This window comes from Anas acuta, chromosome 4 (assembly GCF_963932015.1).
Source record: "Anas acuta chromosome 4, bAnaAcu1.1, whole genome shotgun sequence".
NCBI lineage: Eukaryota > Metazoa > Chordata > Aves > Anseriformes > Anatidae > Anas > Anas acuta.
The window spans coordinates 32,798,403-32,823,593 of NC_088982.1; the positions used below are offsets into that span (position 1 = coordinate 32,798,403).

The 25,191-nt window shown below is 36.3% G+C and overlaps 1 protein-coding gene across 3 annotated transcripts in view; it reads right to left on the reverse strand.

Annotated features, from left to right (window-relative positions):
• Positions 1-18,683: 18,683 nt before the first annotated feature.
• PRDM5 (PR/SET domain 5) overlaps positions 18,684-25,191 on the reverse strand; it is an 86,995-nt gene continuing 80,487 nt past the window's right edge. For all 3 annotated transcript variants that reach the window (XM_068680621.1, XM_068680622.1, XM_068680623.1), the window contains 2 exons: positions 24,147-24,251; positions 18,684-19,276 (listed from right to left, as the gene is read on the reverse strand). In XM_068680621.1, the coding sequence (XP_068536722.1) occupies positions 19,112-19,276; positions 24,147-24,251 (270 nt within the window). In that variant the 3' untranslated portion in view covers positions 18,684-19,111. The remainder of the gene's footprint in view (positions 19,277-24,146; positions 24,252-25,191) is intronic.

Genomic DNA, 25,191 nt, shown 5'->3' on the forward strand with positions numbered 1-25,191 from the left:
TGGGTCTACCCCAGCTTTTACTGAAATACAGAAATGTTAGACAACTAAAAACGACGTAGTGAACTACAGATCTCAGTACTTGTATTCCAAGTCCCACTGCTTGCCAGAGTCACAAGCAGGCAGACTCAAGTGTTCTTCTGAGCAAACCTAACTATGCTGATTGCCCCTATTCATGCAGCTCTGAAAATGTTAGAAAAACTCAATTTAAAAAGAACAGTTCTTTAGCTGCTCAGTCAAATAGCTATAGCATTCATGACACTGTGCCAGCCACATTTTGTCAAAGCTTGAAATACATTATAAGGTATGTCAAAGATACCAGAAAACAGTTTTCTAAGAACCTTGAACCATGTATGGTTACTCAAAACAAACCCAGATGCAAAGGAAGTGTTAACTTTACTCTACAGAAAAACATCCTGGCTTTTACCACTTGCAGTCACATTTTCCGAGGTCACTTCTTATCCCAGTAATCCACAGCAGTGCATAGCCACAGCAGTGAGGCTTCGAGCTGGGATCAAGATCTGGCAGGTGTCTCTGGAGGAAGGCTTCCATAAACACTGTGAAAAATATTGGTTCAAGTTGTGAAATCAGCAGGGAATACACCACTCATTTTGCGCTTTTGTTCTTCTGCTTGGAAGGAAAATAGATGAGTGCATCTTTCCAGATTTCTTGGAGAAAGATCTAAACACAAAGAAAGCCAGCCAGGAAAAGAAGGGTTGAGAAGTTGATGTGTAACAGCAGCAATAACCTGAAGGGAAAAGGCAAAGAGGGGAAAAACTAGGGAAACAAATTTTGCATCATACCTAAACCTCTCTAAGAATTTTACTAAAATACTAAAAGGCTCAGTGAAACTGAGAACACAATAGCAAAATTTTCTAGTGAAACACTGCTAGTATTTGCAAGGACTTTTGCAACAGCCAAAATACCAGTTCCCTCTATTTCATATGCAAAACCACCCAAACTGAGATGAAATGATGAGTTCCTTCTGAGTCTCATCTCCTTACTCCCCATCTCTGAGAAATTCTCGCACCAGTTTATACACAAAACTATGGAAATCTACCTGAAGTTCCACAAAAATTGCTTTTCCATAGCCTAGCTTCTCATAGCCTAGGCTTACTTCAGACTTCTTCACACACAAAGGTGTACATACTTCTACTAAGAGAGCAAGTCACATGTCCCACAGAAATTGTGAATTACTGCTGCTCTCCCTCCAGGTACAACTACACAAATACTTGAGGCATTTGTGCTACCAGACCGTAAAAGCTATTAAAAAAAAAAACATTAGCAATTTTGGGCAGGTAACACAGCAAGCAGTGGGAAATGGTGCAGATTACCTGAGCCACAAGGAGAGGAAAAGCCACTCTTTTACTGTACACCTTTAATTCTACTAACTCCAAAATCAAACATGGAGTCAAAAGGATCTTGTCAATAGGTGGCAGACTGGATTCAACTTCATTAAGATGAGTTGGAATGGTTGGATGGGTCTTTCACTTAAAACAGTTGTATAAAATCATTAAAGCTGCATTAGAGAGTCAAACAGATGAAACAATAAAGATAGCTTAGCTATGCAGGTTCAGGTCTTTCACTGGATATTTTTGTGGCAAAACTGTGTACACATACATCTGATAAGAGGAGGCACAACAGTAGGGACAAGAGACGGAAAGAAAAAAAAAAAAGCAAAGCCTAGTCAGAGCAAGCATTTTGTATGTATACCTGAAAAGAAAGCTTCCACAGAAGAATAGAATAAGAGCTTTTTATACAACCACTACCGAGAAAGTCTTGGAATTACACTCAAGACTTTTTTTTTATACGTATTTAATACTTATTATTATTATTAATATTATTATTATTATTATTAATTTTTCTGTATTCAGAGACAAAGAGATTTGTACCTAACTGATAAACAAGCAAAATCCCATTAAAGATTTCCTTTACATTGCCATCAGTTTCCTCTGAATTTGTGTTGTCATTTGAGGTAAATTTGTGTTACAGAAAAAAAATATGGCCAAATTGCAGTAAAAAAAAAAAAAAATCTGGTGCTCAGTCACCAGTGCCTAAAGCACTTAGAAACTCAGAAGACGGAGAGAAAAAAAAAAAAAAAAAAAAAAAAAAAAAAAAAGAGAGAGAGAAAAGCTTAACAAATAAAGAGGGGAAAAAAAAGAACAGCATGACCCAGGGTGGGGGGGGGGGGGAGCCAAACAAATCAGGAGATGGAGATTTCACAAAAGGAAGTAAAGCGTCATTTAGAGTGTTTCCAGAAGGAAAGGCTGGACGATGAGTTGCACGGAAAAATAAAGCATGGTTCACTCAGTTTTGTGCCTAGATGATATGATGCATGCTAAAAGGGCTTAATAAAACCTGATATATTTATAATGCACTCTGGCAAACTGAAGTTAAATCCAGAAAAGTCTGGAATTTGTCCAAAAGAGACCATCTACATTTCATACATAAACGAGGTGGGAATTACAATTGACCAGCCCCCACAATGTTACTTTGAACAAGCCATCTCCATAGGCACTCCCAGATGTGAAACTCTGTACATCTCTGCTTTAGCTACAGGTTTATTTTTGGGTATGTCAATACTGTAAGCACACTATTCAGTAGAATGATTTAAGATTTTAAACGCTGAATAAAGCCCCCGTGACTACCCTTTTCTTGGCATACCTATGTTTTGAAAACCTTCAGACTGGACACAGATGGTACTGCTTATGGATTGATGGCAGCGTCAGCACAAAATCATGAATTATTTTCAGGAATGGACATTTATTACTGAAGTCCATGTTGCACAAAAGGAGAATGATACATCACCTGAAAAGAACTTGTTGGAGTGGACGAGTCCATAGAACATTTTCATAGATGTTGCCAACTTGCCACGGGTCCAGCAGTGTGTTTCTGTGCTGTGATTTCAGTAGCTCTGTGGCTTGGCCACAAGCCTGGTGACAGGCCCAAAACCAATCGGGACAGTATAGGCAGCCTTTCAGTACATATTCATTTACCCCCACATGAAATATGCATTATTCTCTGATGCACTGTGGGACTACGAAGAATTAGACAACAGGTAGGTGCAGTCCCTCTGACTATGTGGGAGCTGCCTCTCCTCCCAGGTCATTTCACATGCAAGTGAGTACATCCACATTTCTCAGCTCCATGCAGCATTTCCAGTTCTCTGCAGCTCTTCACATCAGTCATTTGGGACCACGGAGGAACTGCAGTACTGAGCAAGGAAGATCCAAATAGCCAGTGCCACTGCCAGGGAGTCTAGTGTAAAGAAACACATGAGTCCTTAGTGTCTTTCTTCTGTTTCCCTCCTTACATCGATGTCTAGACTTCCATTCTGTTCTGTTGCAGAATCACTACAGAGGCTGGGCAAATCAGATGCAGCCAGCTTGGTTCATGGTAGTCGTAAGTATCTGTAGCTCCTGTTCTATTTGACAGAAAGTGGAAGTGTTTGGATTATCAGCAATTCTCACATTTGTAAAATAGGAGGAAATATTCCTTCTTAAAATGCCAGCAGAATTGTACAAGAAAACTGCTGTTATAGTATGATTATCCCTATAGACTACAGCGGTCTGTCATTAAGCCGGTTGCTTTATCCCACGTTGTCACCTGATTGACTGCACTTCTGCTTAATGAAACACAGAGCAAGGAGCTGGACATCCTCAATGGTCGTCCTATTCACACTACTTCCCACATGGTTGTTTATGCCACCCCTCTGGCTACCTCCTCCTTTTCTCAGAGCTGGGGACACTTGTTCCGCTACACCCAAAAAGAGGTAAGAAATCAAAAAGGAAGCCATCAGAGAGTATATGCAATAATAAAGTGGATTTGAATATTATCTTGCCCTGCCTGATAGTTACAAGGAAATGGCAGCAGATCTAAATCATGATGCAGGTGGCCCTGCCAGCAAATATGATAGTCCTAGCAGGCCCCATTCAGCAGCTCTTTTGCTGTAAAAATATTATTGCACTGAAGTGAAATTCCCTGGCCTCACCCCAGTAATAACCAAGGCAGGCTATTGTCGTTCTAGAAGGAAATTTCGTTCAATGCGATGGAAGCAACCACTGCCTACTGGAGAGAAAATTCGGCAGAAATATCTCTTTGTTCTAATATTCTGGTCTCAGCCCCGGTTTCTCCCCATGCTGACAAAAAAAAAAAAAAAAAAAAAAAAAAAGCTCTGCAAAGGAGACCATAGCAGCAGACAGTGGTTTGAATATATGTTGCCTTGGTCTGGCATACTGCCTATTAAAACAGCTAAACATTTTCTTACAGCCATAAGACCTTCTGGCTTTACTCTGAGTCAGACAAGTTCACCTGAAACAAAGCATGGTGTGCAAGTTAGATCTTACTCAGAGCACATTTTACTGCTGAAATCTGCTGGGCACTGTAGAAATCCTGACACTATGGCCTAACAGTGTGAGATGAATATACAGAACTAAAACATTTTGATAATTAAACTGATGAGCTGAAACCTGTACAAATCTGACAAGCAGAAAACCTAACACAACACATTCAGGTATTCAAATGCATTTTACACTTATGTACGTCAGCCCTTTGGTGGCCAATACACCAAACAGAAAACATCAATAGTTTTCAGAACAGAACACAGACAAAATCTAGCTAGATAGCTCTAACTGCTAGACTCTTACTTCCTGGCTTGTCAGTGACAGTGTTACCTTATAAAGCAACTCTGGGCAGCAATTAAAAAGGGTTGTTATTCACCACTAACTCAGCAAAGGAAAAGAAATGAATGAGCTTTCCCAGGCTGCAGTAGTTCCAGATTGCCTCTCAAAGGGTTGCATCAATTACTGTCACTTATTTGTCAGCAGTATGCCATGATTAATTGGTGAGATCCACATTTTTGCGTGCCTTACGTCACACACGGCTCTGCTCCTCCATCTGTTTTTATTGGTGTTACAGACCAAAACGTTCCACACCATGTACCTTGTCAAAAATATATTAATGTCTCACAATGGACCCAAGCTAAAACAACTTAAAACCCTACAGATTACCTAAATGTGCTGAAAATAAAGATGTAAAGAGAAATGACTGAAAGATTTAGTAGAATTGCAAGTTGAGAAGCAAAAAAAAAGAGCAACAGACTTTAAGCTTTCTTCAGCAAAATGAGAATGTTATGTTGGCAGAATAAGGGAATTTGTTGTCAGGACTAAAATATGTGGAAAAGTTTTTCTCACTAATTCAAAGTAGCGCTTTATAAAAACCCCAAGGTATTTACAAAGTAAAATGTTACTTAGCAAGAACAAGTATGTCAAAAAAAAAAAAAGCCTTCAATTTCAGTTCCTCACATCCTTACTTTCCTTATTAGGATGGTGTTTGAACACCTCTTCTTTATTTTCTAAATGCATCCAAGTTCTCTGGACCCTCACAGAAGTCAGACATGCATTTAAATGCTTTCTTAGAGTCCTGCTGAACACATACCCCTGTATATGTTAGGTAGTAAGTACAAAATCCCCATACATATACTAAAGAGCAGCAGAGCAGGATAAAACATAATAAAAAACAAACTTACCATTATAACTAAGTCTTAATCATCAAAACAATGTTCAATTCTTATGTGGTTGTTTTATGCATAGAGGTGAATATACTTTAAAAAAAGACAACAACATCAACACAACATAATTAAACAAATATTTTCAGTCAAGCCTTGACAGCCTTCAGGACTTTTTACACATCTTATGATAGCTGTTATCTTTCTGAGAGCTTCTACTCAGAATTTGTGAACCCACAACGTCAGTTTTTTTTTTAATACTATTTTCTCTCTCCTACCCAGATAAATGGTACAGTATCTGAAGTCATGTTCAGCCTCTAGATAGCTGCTTTTAGAATCCATCTCCTTAAAAGCACAGGACCCATTTCAGAAGATGCCATGAGGAACACTATCACACTTACAGGAGAATTATGTTTGCCCTTCCACACTTCTTGCCTTTCTGATCATCTGAAGCACTCAGCAAATACTTACACTATGATCTTCTTACTTTTTTGCTGTTTTGGTTACCAAGACCAAAATCATGAAAATACTATAGTGGGTAATTAGAAGTGTCTCATAATTACTGGACCAACCAGTAATAATTCTGCATGGATAGCACTTGTCCATGATACAATTAAAAAAGGAAGCTGGTAAGTGCCCACATATTCACATATTTTTACTCTCATATACACAACCTCAGTTGAAAAGCATTATTTTAATTGCAGAAAAACTACATTTTAACATACTTTCTTTTCTCACCCTTAAGTCTCTCCTGTCACCTGTGGACATAAAAATGACCACAGACAATGAAATGAAATGAAACAAAACAAAACAAATACCATTTTTGACCAGAGAAATACAGACATTAGGAACCATATCTACAACTGGCAACAACACTGCATAATAAAAGCTCAGTTACCAGCAAGAAGTAAATTTCCAGAGGCTTTCAATATTTTTGCTACTTTCTCCAAAAACAGAACAAATATTCTGCAACATCATGCAAATGATGCAAATGGAAGCACAGAAGAATAATGTTAAAATAATGAGTATACTCACACCTAAATGCAAGTACTTTTGTGATGGCTATACACCACCTCTGAATAGAGAATTGGCATTACAATGTTGGTTAGAAAGCAAGATAGGCCCTGACAATTTCTAACCTGTGCTGTTGTGCAGAGTAAAAAAGAAAGGTTTCACTGAGGTCTCACTACTCCCAGAAGGCAGGTCCCTGATTCTGCGGTGCAGAGGCTGTCTGATGTCTCCCAGGTGCCATCAGCACCTTGGACAGTGTGAGCCTGGGAGAACCAGTGGCAAGTGCCGCTACCCAAAAGTGAAACACTGACAAAGCAACTCCTGTGGTCTCCCACTCTGACCCCATGGTGGCCTAGGGACATCTCTAGTGTTCCCATTTTCATCAAAATTTCATAGCTTCTACTAGAAACACGTTGAAGTTTTCCAGTAGGCCAGAAGCCTGTGCATCCTGAAGACAACAGGATTCCAATAAAATAGCGCAATTGATGAAAGCTGTTTTCAGTGACAACTTGCTCATACCACTAGCTGCTGTGCTAGTTGCACTGCTGACAGCAACAGTGGTAGAACACTAAAGAGGAAAAATGCAGGTCTAGACCAGGTTTTTGTCTTTACCTCTGTTTTATTATAAAATTTTTATATTATCCTCCAGAATGCACTTCAGTGCTAGACTACCACCTCCTTCTAGGAAACTTATTGCACATATTTATCTGAAAATTCACTTTCCACACTTAGTGAAAACTTTAGTTCTCTATTCTGACCCCATGTTATTTATTTATTTTCCCTTTCTTATCATTCAACTGTTGTATTTCACAAGATACATGAGGAGGCTATCTAAATTATTTTGTGTTGACCATTATATATTGCCACAATGATACTGATAGGTCATTTTTCATTAGCTGAGTTTTTCAGTTTCCAGCTAAACACTATGAACATACCATATATCTTTATCTTAGTTCTGTAGTAAAATTCAAAACTACCCTGGCTTAAAACCCAAAATCACAATGAAAGTGACAGATAATTTGAGTAACTTAGAAAAAACCCAACTGTATGCAGTGTTTTGAGTACCTAGTCTTGGATTTCCATTTTCATGCACTATTTACTATAGGTTTACATACACTAATGCTCCTGGATGTATTCAGCACAGGAAGTGAACCCTGGACTCGAGCTTTGAAGCAATTTACTAGATCTGCATACACAGCAACAATTTGGATAGAACATCATTTTGGACAGAAATTATAGGTAGTATTGGAAAACCATTATGCTGTAGAAGGCTCTGATCCATTCACCTTATGACCTTAGAAAAAGTTCCCAAGGCTTTGAGTAAATTTCATATTTCATATGCCTTGTCATTATCTTTCATTTCATGGTTTCCTGAGACAGTCATGTTTGAAGACCAATTGTGTGACAGTAGGGGGATAAGAAATGAGAACAAAATGTAGAAGATATGGTAGCTATGCCAGTTTGTACCAAATATATATATATATATATATATATATATATATATAAAACTTAAAAACCAGAACTAAAAAAGTCCTGAAATCAGTGGGTATGCAGAACAGTTCTTTTAGTCAAATGCACTAAGAAGACACAGCAAAATTGTAGAACATTCATACCTATCTTTTCCTAGATAATGCAAATCAGTCATAAAATCATTACAAAGATCTGTAGCTTTAAAACCTACATAATAGTATTTGATACATTTAAAATCCACAAGAGGGCAGAAGAATAAGTAAAGTGGTGAATGTAAAAAAGATATGCACATAGCCAAAAAAATAAAGAGAAGCTAGACAATATCATATCTTGCACAAGACCTTGATGTTCTGAAATACATGTGGTTTTTGTGTGTTTTGGTGTTGGTTGGTTGGTCTTTTGTTGTTGTTGTTTTTGTTTTTTAAAAGAGAATTTGACCGCTTACTAAAGGAAATTAAATTCATAATTGCATTTAAATTCCTGATTGCATTTACTTAGACATAAAACCTTGCCATATGGTGAAAATATGAATCCTATTAACCAGGTTCAAACAATTCCTCATTTGTTCTGAAACTGGCCTGCATTGGTTCCACAGATAATCAAAATGACCACAATTCAGTCATTCATATTTGTTCACTGGTTTCATCTGGAAAGTCATTAATCGCTGCCAATGATATAATGACTTTAAAAACACACAGAGGAAGCCAGCATCCTCAACTTGGCGGTGATATGATCAGTTTGTACAACAGCTAGCTCAACTCAAATAAAGCTGCTACAGGAGAGTTTCGTTTCTCACATACAGTATCTCATACCCTTTGCTGACAGGACCGGACAAAATTGTCCTGACTTGGAAGCCTAAAACTAATCTTCAAAAGACATTCAAGTATTTGGGGCTACAGCCATAAACGGACTTACTCATAGACATTCTTCTACCCAACAGAACCTACAGTGCAAATTGCAGGAGGGAAATTGGCTCATGTAGTCGGTGTAAAGTCAGTATAAAAATCAGTATCAAGAATGATGAGGCCCTTCATTTCAAAGCAGGTAAACACACACTTGATTGGGGATTCTCCACTTTAAATCCTCCTTTCCACACTACCCAAGCAACAAAATTATACATAAGAAAACCTACCCACTGCAACTCCTCTGCTAATGTTAGTATTATCTAGGAGATGAACAATTTATTTTCACTTCTCACCCGTCTCCATTAGTACATAGCTACTTTAGGAATCCCTGCTACAGGGTCAATACAAATACAAATCTCGAATTACAACTATCCAAGTTGCAAAGGGCATATGCTAAGTTGCCACCCAACTTATAAATTACCTCTACATCATATTTGCCTTTAATTTTTTGCCACCAATCTTGTACATAGTCTTCTACTGAAAATTGTGATGCAAGGAAATATTAGTAAAATCAGTGTAAGCTGGGCAGGTACATACTTTTAAGCACAAAGGTTTCTCACTCTTTGAAGAAGTCTACTCATACAGAGGGATGCTTCTGTTAGTTTGTGGACATGGAAGCCATATCCTGTTCATTATCAGGTTGTTCTATGAACCTTATCAGTGAAGGGCCTCCTTAGTACTGTCAGTTTTTCTCTCACAGACAGAAGACAGAAAAAGACAGTTCTCTCTAATATGCAGACCAGGTTTTCATCCTTTCACATATAAAGGTAGACCCAATTTGTCTTGTTTTGTCATCATGTAAAACTTTCGTCATATTTATGACATCCCCTTCCTACTGTGTGCACATTTTGTTCTGTTTATGCACATTCATGCATACATACAAGAACATCTTAATTTAAACATATTGTTTGTGCCTACTTTAAACAGTGAACCCCAAAAAACCATTCTTGTGTATATATTAGCTATAGCCATTTCTTTTTTTTTTTTTTAATCAGTATAAATCAAGTTGCCTTCTCCTCCCTCCCCTCCCCCCAAAAAATAAAATAAAGAAAGTATGAGATGAGAACAAGAGAAAATTTTCAGTTTCTTCAGATTAAAGCTCTCCATGTGTCTGTGAACAGGTTGCCAAAACCTACAGCAACTGTGGATTTGCCTATGGTAAATCTGAAAAGCAATAAAGACCCAAGGATTCATCTGTGATCTACTTTGCTTGGTTTCTAGAAAATGTTGTTCTTTATGCCCAAATCTTCTCAAAACGTGTCATGAGGAATTAACCAAGTGGTAAAAGAGGTGGCAAAAAGTCACTTTATACAGCCCAGATTTTCTTTTAGAAAAAGCAAAGACAAATGCCAAAGCCATTTTCAGTGCACTGCATATATACAACTCTAAATTCTTTTAGAGTGAACATCTTCTTAAGTTGTTTTTATCTTTTTGAAAATGTTTTTTGAACCAAACATCTAAGTATTTATCCTTTATTGATGCAGAACTACAACTAAAAAGAACCATTTCCTGTGGACTTGAGAGCAGGCCATATCCTGCAGACCTCACTGGACTTTAATTTAGGAAACAGCAAAATTAGCTATAGAAAACTCACAATTACAAAGTTGACTACTGACTGGGCTTTTTTTATTTACAGAGGAAGCTAGCCACAATTACAAAAGAAGTCTGCTAGGGAAGACACGCTAAGTTTTCTGAGATTTAATGCATTTATTCACCTTCCTAGGAACTTACAATGATTAGTACTATGCTCTGGAGTAACAATTTACAGTCTTGATTAATGAATTTTGAATCTGATTATTAATTTTCTATTTCTAGAAAAATATTGTTTTACAGCATTTAACTGGAAACTAGGTGTTTATTGGCTAAGAGCTATATTTTTGCTAACTGATGACATTTTAATTTGGATGAAAAGCTATGTGCTTGGGAAAAGACTGGCTTATATTGTTAGACTTTTATAAAAAAAACAAAACCAAAGGCAAAAAACAATGAGATAACCCTAAAGGATGAAGGTATTACACTAATAAATGAGTCAGAAAGTAGAACCTTGTTCACAATGCATTTCAAGCATGCACATAACTGGTAGCTACCAGATTTAAATGTAAGTAGAATGATTCTTTGTAAGACTTATCAATTAAAAAAAAAGACAACTGTAGTTGAAAGTTTAGATAACTTATATTGTCAGTGTAATACACAGCAGCAGCAAGCTACCATTTTGGTATGAAAAACAAATGCACTAATTTATATTGGGGAAAGAAACAGCAATTTTCTTTCTGAAACAATGGGCTGTTAACTCTTTAAGTTTAAAAATAAACCATTAGGCCTGCATACCAATCACAGTAATTTCTCCAACTGAGAACAGCTAACGCTTCACCAGCAGGCAGCCCCTTTGCCACCTCTCCAGTGATAAGGTGAATAGCCTGCAGAGTTCTGCAGTGACACAGAAATCCTGCTTTCCACAGACTTATTTGCAGAATCAGGAAAACAAAAATTAACTCCAAATAATGAATTTCATATCTTTTTTCTATTCTAATCCTCATTTGAATTCTGAGGCCATATTCAGATCTTATTTATTTTACTGTTATTACTAACCTGATAAAAAGGTTCAAAGCAAAGAGAAAAAATAAAGAAGTCACTGCTTTCCAGCCAGCCTTGCTGCGCTGTAAGGGGCTGGACAGAAGAATTAACAGCAGCTTTGTTTTGTAGGTTAGTGTAGCTGACCTCCTTTACAGCTCCAAGAAAGAGCTTGTTCATCTTCCTCTGTACTAAAGAGCTAAATTTAGTCTTGCCAAGCTACACAAATATCCTGGACTTGTGCGAGGAGATGTTTTAGAAAGGGATAACCTCACCTGCTTGGCATAACTTACAACTACCCTCCAGGCAGAAGAAACTTTATATTGGACCTATTTGAGAAAGACTCTTAAATCACATCACTAAAAACAACCACAGGTTATTCCCTCAGACATGCACAGTGATTTTGGAAAACAAAAGTATAGGAAGAGATTTCACAGAATGGGTTCTTGCATGATTCAAGGCTGCTCAAACTGCACACAAAGGTATGAAAGCACAGGTCTTGGAACTCTTTATCCAAAACATCTGAGCAATTCAACAAGTTTTTCTTTACTGTAAAATCAAAACAATAGCAGATTTCCTCTACATAAACTGCTAATGTCATCTAACAAGATTTAGTTTCTACAAACTAAACTCTGTCCTCAAAACCAGAAGGAAAGCAAGTAGCCCTGGCTAGTAACAGCAAGCTCCAAAAAACAAACAAACAAAAGATGTGTCTCATCTTTTTGCAAAGATTAGTGGTTTTACTTGAATTAATATTTCATCCTCCTTTGACATTTGCTAAATTGAATTTAAATAGAATTTTTCAAACAGTTTTATTATTCAAAGGACCTTTTAGAATTTTGTTCTAAGTGATGGAGAAGAAGGAAGAAAAAGTAATAAAGCAACCTCTAATCACAATTTTATTTTTCTGCTCAAAGGGTGTCTTTTCTGAATTTCTATTTAATCTCAAATTTTTACTATTTTTCCAGTTTTGAAGTCATCACTTTTATTATTTCATCTCAACAGACTCAATCCCCAGTCTACTTACTATGAAACTGAACGAAGTGCATACAGATGTAGATGATGTAGAGAATAACCCTTCTGAGTTTTATTGAAGTATAAATGACCTGTTAGAAAAGACATCATATATATACACATAAAAGCAAATGGACTGCCTGGTTTTGAAACTTCTGTGAAACAAAGATGAGATTTTTTTAAAATAAATTCAATGCTAAGTGGATTTATGACCTACCTTGAACTTGGCACATATAATTTGTTAAAGAATATTTTGAAGTGCAACACATGAGACAGATAGAAAATGACCAAAATATTGGTACTAAAGAGTTAATTTGGATAATGCTGCAGTGAAGGTCTATCTAATTCAGCAGCAAAACATTACCTGCTGTAGTATACACTTCCAGTTTTGTTTGAACAGCTGTCAAACTGGAAATGAACTTGTGGATTTAAGAGCTTACAGTCTTTTCCTTACACAGGGATTAAAAAAAACAACTTTTATTAATGGTCCCCTTTTTTTCAGAACGTCCTTCTCAAAGAAAAACAGAAATGAAAACAAATTTGCTTCAATTATTGTTCAGCAAACAACATGGATGCTTTACCATATGCAACAACAAATGGAAGCAGAAAAATGTGAAACAATTAGTTTCTTGCTTGCTAGATCTACCTGATGCTAGTTGCTGCACAAACACATCGAGAGGCAGTTTCATTTTATGACGTAGTTTACAGCTAAAGTCTATGAATAAAATGATCAATGACATCCTTAAGTTTAGCATATTGCTCAACAGCTGAACCATCAGAACTAGACATATATTTGGTCATACCACAGCCCAATTGTGATACATGTGTATTTCTCATAGGATACTAATCTTACATAGAACTGATACCACGTACTACATACTAGTCCTCAGATCTCAAATCAGTTTTGTCTGATTGTTTTTCTGATATATATATATTTTTTTTCTTAAACTAAAGGAGTGGCAAATTAAAAAGCAGGAGATTTTCTGGTTATTTGTAGCCACTGTAAACTCACAGCCCTCAAACACTCGTTTCCTCAGGACGTTCTAATACCTTGTCAGTAATTTTCAAGAAGTGTTCCTTTTATTACTATTTTCAGTACAGTAACTAATCAAAGGGAACTGTAAATGCCTATATAAACAGAAAAGAGATATATTTGTGTTGGAGAGCTTAGAGCCAAATTAGGAAGAAAGACTTGATAACAGAGAAAGAGGAAAACAGAGAAACACATCAGTTTGTCCAAGCAGCAGTCAAGAAGCAGATCCTAAAATATAATAGCCATACTCTTTAGAGTTCCTCAAACACCCACTATTCTGGGCCTCATGCTTGTTCCAGAAAGTGAAAAGATCTCAGAATCCATAGCTATATTTACATGTCTTTTCAGCTAAACGTAATTTGCTTTATTTTTAAAGACAGAGATTTCAACTCATTTCTCACATGCACTCAAATGTCTCTGTTGACTCAAAGAGCAACTGGTTTCCATCTATACTTGTATTTTACAGAACTGAGTTGTTGCTTAGCAGGACATCCTGTTAAGATAATCCTTAAGAATGTAGTTAAATTCCAGGACTTAAACTTCACTGACTTCAAGGAGCACACACAGAATCAGGCTTCAAAGCACTAGAAACCTGTGATCTCACCTTTTCATGCTAGACTGTCTTTTATATATCTGCCCTATTTAACAGTTACGTGTATGCATACATACCTGCCTGTGACAAACAGTTGTGAAATAGCACTGTTTCAAAAACCTAGGTGGCAACTCTTACTAGTTTTCTCTTTAATAAAATTGAAAGATAATGTCCAATTCTAAGTTTTATTTGGGTTAATTGTTGGAAGGTCCTCACGATCTGGTGGACTAATATCAAGATGTTGTGTTTCCTTCGAAAACATCACATCTGAAATTTCAGCAGTATATAGCAGAAGAGCGGTACAAATATGAATTATTTACTTGAATTCCAACAGTTTCAGTTTGCATGTACAGCGCATCCTAAGTACATTTCTAAAATATACTGCATAAGCCATTTCTCAAAATCCAACTCCACTTAGGACATGCAAAGACTGATAGCAATGATAACCCTCTCTGCACTGAGTTGACTCTAGTTACAACAGATCATTGTACAGTCAGGGCAGGATGAATGACTCAGTTAACCAAAATTCAATAAACATGGTGAAAGCTGCACTTTAAAGTGAACATACCTCTTGATAATGCACTTCTTGCCCACTCCTGCCACACACTCAGATCAGAGGTTTTTTGTTTAAAATACAAAGTCCTTGCCATCACTTTCAAAAGGAGCATCAAAACATATAATCACATACAGTTCTACAAGTAAGTGAAACACATTATATTTTTGTCCCTGTTCCTCTATATTTCTATCTAGATTTTCCTGAGGTGACCAGGTCCAGAACACAAGCAGTGATGGAGATCCAAGATTATTTTTTTTTTGCCTACCTCAGCTGGAGTTCAGAGACATAAATGGGTCCTCACCTCTCTGTCCTCTCCCCCACTTGCGACATCGGTGGTCATTTCCTCATGGTTTCTTTCATCATTAGAGGGTGATGACAATTTGCCTGTCATGCACAGCATCTGATCACACTCCTGTTGTAACACAAGACGTAGCTGAAGTTAGAAAGCTCAGAGATACATGCTACTTGATCATAACAAACAGGGCATGATGAAAGTGATGCAGCTTATCAGCGAATCCTCTGTATGTACTAAGACTGCAACCATGCTCTCTGTTCTTGTTCACAGGCTATTACAGATCCAGTAGTAGCTTACAATGGAATGAGGATGGGAGATAAAATACACTCAAAGAAAACTGTTAAATAAAATTAAGACTGGCAGTCTGAGCTTGAATTTTTAGCAAATAATTTTCCAAGTCAAGTAAACTGTTCAACAGTGACCACCTTCCCGCTGTTACCGTGTATCCTTAAATTACTCCATCTTCTTGATGTGCCACAGTATGCACAAAAGACAAAAATAAGTTGACAGAATTCAAGCATGTTCTATGAATACAGCTCTACAGCCAAAACTGCTATCATATTCTGAGTTAATGCTAGCCTACTAGCACTGGCTTCATGGCAAACCATTATTAACATTACACAGTCAAAAGTTCATCTTCTATTAGAGAGAATTACACCTATCTACATCACTACCAATCACTGTTGGAGCAACAGATGATAGTATTTTTATTGTATTTGTCTCGGATAGGGAGCTATTTCAAGGTGTCCTACCTCTTTAGGATGTGAATGGAGAAGTCTGCACACCTTTGTCCATTTGTGAAAGGTATCTAAACCAGGCACAAAAGATCAACAGATCTCAGATTACACTTGCTCAGAAGCCATTTTTTATAAACCAGAATTTAAACCCCAGGCTGGACTACTGGATTTCAACTAGAGTTGAAATCATTCAACACAGTGAAAGATCTGTAAGCTGCTGTGACAAGATACACTTCTGCCAAGAGACACTTCTGCCCTGTTTTAACTCAAAACAAAGAAGTAAATAAATAAATACATAACCTTCAGGTATGGACTCAAAGTTCCTTTACTTTTCCCAGCCCTCATAAAGGAAAAATGTCTTCTCAGTAGATTGAAATGATTTTCCTCAGTTGGAATACTTCTTTAATTTCTTCCCTTAATCTTGTGCACTTGCTGACATCACTGGTGAAAAGCAGGAAAGGAGGCAGAGAAAATAGGGAGGTGGTTGTTATGTTTTTTTTTTTGTTGTTTTTGTTTTTTTTTTTTGAAATAGAGCTTCAGCTGGTGAATCTACCAGTCATAAACAACTCACAGCACAATAGTTTTATGAGGTAATTTCTTCAGACCGTGAGAATAATTTACATAATTGCAAGTTACAGCATCATTTCTGCCAAATGTGACTAGTTCTTTATAAGTTAAAATAAATTCCAGTCAGAGGTCTTTGAAGAATAATAATATTGGTACATATTTACCCAAATGCAGAACATTAAACATTGCAATTTAAAACATACACCAGAAACTTTCTTATAACAATGTCACAAATCTACTTGCAGAACATTCAAAATGCTTTGACTGCACTATATCATTACATTCAAATATAGTAACATTAAATGCCTAGTATACCTTTGTTAACTTAACATATTTCCTTTTTTTTTTCCTGATTTTTAATCATAACTTGCTAGTGTAAACCAAAGGATCCATCTAATTCTTGAAAATCAGGCTGACAAAAATAATTATAAATATCTTTTGTGTTTGCTAATAATATCATATTAGCAATTTGTATCAGCTGTTGGCTGTACATCTGATCAGCATGGAAAGCAAAAGGAACATGAGTTTCCTGCTGTTCCTAACACTATAGATGGAGTTCTCTCCAAGAACAGTTAACTACAATGGAAAAATAAAGAGAACAAATTGAATGTTGTGATCTGCATAAAATTATACAATATTGGGAAAAAAAAACCCACAGCCTTCTAAAATTGCAGTGACTACACATTATTTCACAAATATCTCTAGCTCTTCATGTCTGTCTGCATTGTGCAACTTAACATGGAATACTCAGTATTTTAACTTTTTTTTTTTTTTTTTTTTTTGCCATTGGGGACAATAAAGCAAAACAAACATACTAACACACACACACTAAAAGCAAGAATTTCCTTTAGACAAAGGTTTCAGTTTCTCATTTCTCCAAATCACCTGAAAGGAATGTTCTCTATCTTTTCCAAGTGGAAGTTACCAATGAAAATTTTTACTCAAAGGAAAAAGGGTTGTGCTTTTTGTTGTTGTTGTTTATTTGTTTAAGACAGGTATGGCCTTTATATTGAAATATAAAAGAAATAAATATAAAAGAAATATAAAAAAGAAAAGAAATAAAAAAGAAATAAATATATTGTCTAATGGTAAGTCTGCATTGCATGTAAACTCAATTAGATAGTTCACCACTATGAATTGAGATCATAGTACCTCCAACTGCACGAAACACAAGATATGCCTCTACCTGCAGAAACCTTGCTGGTGACTCATTAAAACCTAACTGGTCATACATAACTTGAGCCAAGGACTCCTGAAATAAATAGAAAGACATAATTTTGAAGGTTTTTCTCCTGTTGAATACAGTGACCGTTTCCTGATCAATTTTATTGTAACTGCTACAAGTGACCTGTTTTCCCTAAGAAAAGGATACTGTAATTCACGAGAAAAGTAACCTGTAATTGCACAATTACAAGTGTCTTTTCCATTTACAAGGAAAACCTGTTAGATGTCATGGGGCGTCACAGACTTCCAAAATGAAAGGACGCTGAATATGAACAGTCTATAAATCCTGTATTTAGAATTGTCCCTATTAGTTGTGTGTCTTCTTTGGGTTCTGAAACACAAAACATGTTCTGCTTATTTTTTGTAGAAAAGTTTTCATCTGGGAACACATTACTATTGGGACCCAGTGTTGGGTCTCAAAACCGAACATGAAGATAGAGATGTCCATGTAGAAGGATGGAATGCAAACTATTAGCAGGGAATGAATGAAGTGTTAAAGACTAAATAAAGCAACATTTTCTATTGTAAGCTTCTGCTCTTCTGAGTAGAAAATTTATTGTGATACACAGATTTGAGAAGTGAAATAAAGGGTCATGCAGTTCCTTTCAATTGTCCCCACTACAGTTCAGAAAAGTTGAACTCTTTTCCCATAAAAACTGGTATCAAGATATCCCAACACAAATTCATTTTATAAAGCATTGGCTAATCCAAAATGAATGTGAATCGTTCACTAATTACACGGTCTTAATATTAACTGCTGATATCTCAGGAATTTCACATGCAATCACCTCTGAAGTTACACTTTTACTGTCCTTGTAGATAACAAGACAACTGTAACTGCTCAAGACAGTCTGTCAGGTTGTCTTTCAGAAACACTTGCCTTCCCAGTCACAATGATGAATACAAATATAGTAGTTACACTAAATTGCTCAAAGTTTCTACTTCTGTTGTGTTTCATGCAACCAGAAGTAGCAAATTTTCCTGAATGCTCACACAGAAATACCTAAGCTGACAGATTTCCACAGTTTCCATACCCATACATTACAGCATCTCAGGAACCAATTCAAGTTAATCAGTTTCATCTAGTAATGAGAAAGCTATAAAGAAAATGAGACAAAGTCATGTTACGATAAAATGTAGCATTAAGTTCTGAATAAAATATGCCTGGATACAATCAAAAGTCAATCACAATGACAAATTCTGCATGGTTTCCAGTTGAAGATTTTTAATGTAGTGTTGAGGCTTAAATACAGAAATAAGAGTTGGAGACAAAGTGATTCAGTTTCAGATGTCCAGGATTTCCAGGTAATGCCACCAATATCTCAATTACAACCTTGGAAACTTAGAAAGTAAAGTTTATTTAAAGCTTTTTTTTTTCTTAATTAGGATAAAATCTTCCTGAAGTTCTTGCATCTTAAATTTATTTCAAAACAATGTTTTACTGCATGTGAATGTATTTTTTTTTTTAGTAAGCTAGTAGGATAAAAACAAAAAATGAGAAAAATAGCATGTGAACACATTAAAGTTGTTTCTCCTGACTATGCTTAGTAGTCAGGTGAGAGGTCTGGAGTTTGTACATGTGCAAGTGGAACATTTTGGAACATGAGATCCATTCTTCTCACACACGCCATAATTAGCTGTCAGTTTCACCATGGACATTTTCCATGTGCACTTTGAGGTAGTCATTTCTTGTAAACTTCTTGTGGCAAAGCTGGCATTCTGCCATCGGTCGATTGGGGTTGTGAGTCAGCTTATGTCGGATCAGCATTTTCTTCAGGCTGAAGGACAGATCACAAACCTAGGCCAGAGAAGACAAGACAAAGACAACAGTGTTCTTAAAACTTAGAAGAACGTATAACGCTCCATATTTTACATCACTGAACCTACAGCCACATGTACCTGCAACAGTAAACGAGCTAGTCTTCAGAAGAATACTCCTTCATAGAACATTTTAAAGACTATTACTCTGTCCAGTATTTTCAATGTTGTATGTTAACAGTGATACCACAGACATTTTGTTTGGAATCAAACAAAAATGTCTCCCATTTCCTCTCCCATGCAGAGGAAACTTGAGAGAATCCAGCAGAACCTCTCTGCTGGAAAATGAAGTTTTAAAATTGCATGGGTATTAAGACGGTAGTGAAATTGCTGGGCGACTACCAGATCCTTTTAAAAGCAAGACAGACAAATAGAACAACTGACTGTACAAACGGATAGTCTTGACCTGCAGCATATGTATTTTATGCCAGCTAAGGCAAAACCATACAATGACCATAAAAAGGGCAACAGCCACAGGCAAGTTTTGTACCCAAACTAATTTTTCCCCAGACAAGAACACTGTATGTGCTGTTGCAATGGAACACTTTGAATTTATGACACGATGTAACACTGAGAACTTTTGTACAACTACTGTAACTCTCTAAGTTTTTTCCCTAAACATATAATTACCTCTTTCAGCCCCAAGCAACAGTCACTCTTTTGTTACATGGTGGTGAATGTTACTTGCAGCATTCATTGGCTGGGTCTTAATACTGCTTTTGTCAAGCACCATTTTCTATTTCTCTTCTACAAATACACAAAGTGAACTCATATACCTAATCGTTATCATCACACTTGCCCACAAGTTTAAACATGTTAAAAGTGTCATGTATTTGTAAACATACATTTCCTGGAAGTCAGGAAGTCAATCACGGATATACATACATATAAGTTGCATTTGTTCCGTGCATCTTATATACACCTCAAAATTATAAAAAGCTATGTGATTACTATTACAAATAGAATTCAAGATGTCAAATCCAGCCTCCACTTAGGTAACTTACAATAAATTTAAAACTTACATCAATGACTGCATATTATTTTTAATAAAGAGAGGACAGGCAGCTTACAGAAACACTCCATAGCAGACAGAGAATTTAAACATTGAATAGGATGGAAATGTCACAACATAAGACTGTAAAACAAAAAGAACCAATCTAGGAGCCAGTCAGACCAATATTAACCTTCCTCCAGCTGTTTTCAATAGCAAAAGGGACTGAGGAACAGGGCAAACATTGCCTAAAACTTTTTTTCTGATGCATTAGGCCAATCAGCTTTAGAGATTTTTGATCTCATCAACATGAATAAATATCTGAGGGGAGGGTGTCAGGAAGATGAAGCCAGTCCTTGTGCTGTACTCTTGCAATCTTGTTTTTAGGAGTTTGCTTTGCATTTCAGTTTTACAAGCAAGACTGGCATTTTATAGATTTACAGCCATTCCTGCTTATTTGCACTGGAACTCTAATCAATCTGGTCAAAATGATCAGTTTTAACTGAGCAGAGGGGATGACTGACATTTGAAAGTAAGTGTAGGGTCAACTAAAGGCAGAGTGCTGGGAAATACTATACTGGAAATAAACCAGGATAGGCAGTACCTGACCCTTCTGCCCCTGGAGAATCTCTTGTCTCTGAGGCAACTGAAGTTCAGCCAGCCTTCCACTAAAGACCAGATTGGTTTTCAGAGGACAGAAATCAAACATACTGGGAAATACACATTTTACATTTCCACATTTCAGTTATTTCATTTTCCTATGCAAAATATACTAGAAGTTTCACATTAAAATAGGAATATTAAATTATCACTACTATCAGTGGGATGTGAGAGCTTTGATTCATTAAATGTAAGCTCTAAAAATATTTTTGATCACTGATAATATAAGAAATGGCCACAGAAATAAAGTGTAGCACTTCCATTGAGCAGGCTATATGGATTACTTTTACATGTATCATAATTCTGTTTTGTAATGTCTGTTACATATGCCTGAGAGAGGGGAGGGAGAGAGGAAGATAAGGTAGGAGTTATTTCTCACTCTGGAAGAAATTTCTATTTAAAGCAGAAATGTACTCTAAAACAAACTGGTATGTAATAGTTTTTATTGGGTGGGGAGAGGTGGGGTGTCAAGTGAAGCCTATTCATGAGTCCATTGAATATGTATTTTTTTTCAATAGCCAAAGCTTTTCTTTCTTCAGTTCTTTGGCACTGAAGGCAGTTCCTGTTTGTAAATGTGAACAGTACTAGTAGTAAACACATAAAATTCTGACAGCAAATATCAACACATTATTTAAAAGAAATAACTGAATACTTCCTCTGACTGCTGCTAATGCCAGGTGGGAAACAAGACCAAAAAAAAATCAGTTCTCTGAAAGACTTTTGTTTTTCAGTGTGGCTACACATATGATTACATATAGGAATACGCTAATTACTGAATAAAACAGCCTGTTTTTCACCTTTGAGGTATTCTGAGTAGGTGAGCATTAGACTTACAGACTTTTGCAATTACTATAATGAGTAAGGATACACCAGTATTATGCCTTTGACCCTTAAAACATGCAGTGGAAATAAGGGGAAAAATTCAGAAAATACTACCAAATACAATTATAGACGTGGGAAGTTGTCCTGCAAAGAACTTGGACAGAATTAACCTATCTGAATCAGAGCAGTTGACTAAGAAGGGACATGTAGGTGTACAAAAAATAATGCATGGAATAGCTATTAAACCTTTCTGTTAATTAAAGAACCAAAGAGAGCATGCAGTAACCTGACATGCTCTCCCTTCCCAAAACCTCTCTACACAGTTAAGAATTTGTAGAACTTGTTGCCATAAATTACCATTCAAGTCATGATAAATAAAATAATGAGAACAACTATATTTAGCAAGATAAAAAAGTCTTGTTAAGAGGAATATTTTAGTGTGAAGAGCAATCTTTAGTGCTAGGGAGCCAGGAATAAATGTCTCCCATTGGTAACTTTTTTTTCTTTTTCTTTTTTTTTTTTTTAAACTGTCCACTACTGTTTTTCCTGTAGCTTCTGTAGAAACATCTGGCAACATGCATTGTGCAAGACAGCTCTGGAGGAACAGTCTGCTCTGGGTGATATTTACTATGTCCCTAGCATCATCAGAATTAGAGTCCAGATGAAACAGGAGTAACTATTGAAGAAAAAAAACTTTTTCCAATGTTATCCAAGCATTCATTAAGCAGAAGAGCATTGTAGAGTTTTGGGCAACTTAATGTTGTATAAATAGTAAACGGCATCTGCTGTATATGCCAGAGCCCTGAAAAGTCAGCAATCTCTGTGGTGTGCAACTGGCCAAAGCTTAGTGCTGAAGAGTAATTTCAGCAAAAAATGACAGTAATTTAAAGTATAAAAAAATCTCCAATAAATGCAGCTACATAAAAATTCTCAGAAGAGGACTAGGACTAAGCACAGGTTACAGCTTTTTCAAGATACGCTGTGATTTGGGAAAACAAAAGTTCCATCCAGTTAGTTGGAGCGGGAAAGTGCATTTTCATGCAGTTCCTGTATTAAATTAAAGAAAGAAAAAAAGAAGAAAATATAGCACGGGCACTCACACACACACCCTCGGATTGGTCTCAAAAAGTATATTGTGAATCCAAGAACAGTCTTGGATCCTCCATGTGGGAAAAGTTGCTTTTACACTGCAAGCTAACCAACAGTTGATAAACATCACAGCAATCTGAAAGCTGAAAATGTGACTGACAACAATTTGTAATTACAGAAATCCTTAAGGTACTATCTATAGCCAGGATGAGATTATCCCAAAAGAATACAACAAATCTCCCATCTTGCAGACATTAGCAAAACTGCTACTATTGTACTTGAAATTTTTCATTAAGTGAATTTTATTCTCAATGAAATGTTGCCAGAGTACTTCATTGAAAGCCAGATCAATTAACAGAGCCTTGTGACTTTCATGACAAGTGGTTATTCTAATTTTATATTTCATTTCAGAAATTTGTGAACAAATTTACAACTCTTTAAACTGAGCCACCTACTATATAACTGAAAACTGGTGGTTCCCTTGTGACTAATTCAGTAAGAGCTAGATTCACAAAATTAAGCACCTATAACAATTCTATGCCCTGTGCTAGTGCCCTCGCTAAATCCTTGAGCAAATACTACAATTTGGTAATACTGTAATTTGATAATTCTGAATGAGATTATTTCACAATGATTTCTGTACATTCCACCTCCCCATACATCCCCTCTAAAAGCTGTAACATCCCCTCTAAAAGCTGTAAGATACACTACATACAGGATTGGGCATACCGATCAAAAGGTACTTGACGGTGATCTATGAACTGTAATACGATATTCCGCATTTCAGCATTGCAAGCATACACAGCATTCAGGATTTCTTCATTGTAACGAAAACATATGAACAGATGTTGAAAATATCACACTAAATTTCATTAGACAAAACCCAGAAATTCTGAATTCATATTTGTGTTATTGAACAACATCAAAAGTATCCAGATTCCATGTAATGAATTTAATAACTTTTCCTGTATAAGTTAATCTCCAACTATTAACCTGTCATACAATTAAGGGGGAACCAAATAGCATGAATTTGTAACTTGCAACATCTAAATTGCATTAAGAATGGTGAAAACAACTCTTACGGGATCCAAAACCATAAAATAGAAGTGTACACTATACTCTTGGCAACTGCAGAGGGTACATAAAATTGCCTGAGTGGTCTCTCATTAGCTAGGCAACCAAAGGTGTAACTTTATGCCACAGCCAATGTGTACGAGGCCATTTCTCATTGAAATTAAGTCTTGCTCCTGCATATAATTCAAGAAGACAAAGGGATGGGTCAACTCACATCACACTGAAATGGCTTCTCTCCGGTGTGGGTTCTCATGTGCTCATCTAGGCCTCGCTTCTGACTGAAAGCCTTGTTACACTCAGAACATTGGTATGGCTTTTCCTGTATGAAATGACAACAGCAAGTGAAAGTGAGTGAAAGTGAGTCAACACAGAGCCCAAGTCATTAAAGGAGTGGAATTCCATGCTGGATGGTGCAAGTTTTATATTCTCTCTACGGGATTACAGTCAGTGAAAACAACACAAAACGATTTTCAAATGATTAAGTGAAAGCTGGGAAAGCTGTGGCCTGACAGTTTCCACTTCAACACCCACTTATGAATTAATTATCTGTTCCAGTCTTTCAAATCCAGCCATTTTGGAAGTCTGTTTTTCATAACGTGAAAGGTACAAAAACATAAAATTCCAATGTATTTTCCTTCATCCTCCACAAAAGCTTAAAGCATAAAGACAAGTAAGATGTCTATAAAAACCTTATGTTTGTTACCAGGTTTCCAAACACGGGGAGGGGAGGGGAGGTAAAAGAAAAGCTAGAAAAGCTTGTTGTGGAGAAGAAAAAAAATATTTTGAAAAGTGGTGACAGAAGGTTAATCACATATTCATTGCAGAATCTCAAAAGTGCAGATGGCAACTAAGCCATCTGTATTTTTATTAGAACTATTGGTTAGCAGCTACTGTAACACATGATGTTATAAAAGTTGCAAGCTCACTGACCTCATATAAATAATTAGAATTATGTACAGAATACCACTTATACAGAATACGATTTTATAGATTTCTTATATAGATTTTCTTCTTCAAAGTTCTTCCTTAATCATAGAAACCTACATATAAGGCATAATTCCTCCTTTATTCCACTAAAGTTACATGGAAAACAACATTTAAATCAATTAATTAAATGTAAACTTTACCATTATGATACTATACATTGTCTCACGGAAGATTTTGAAGCTCCAGACGGCACCTTTTTTCAGTCAAGCAATTATACTGCTTACACTTTCCTAATACTTTTTTTCTGTGCTGTCTAATTATATATTGCTTGT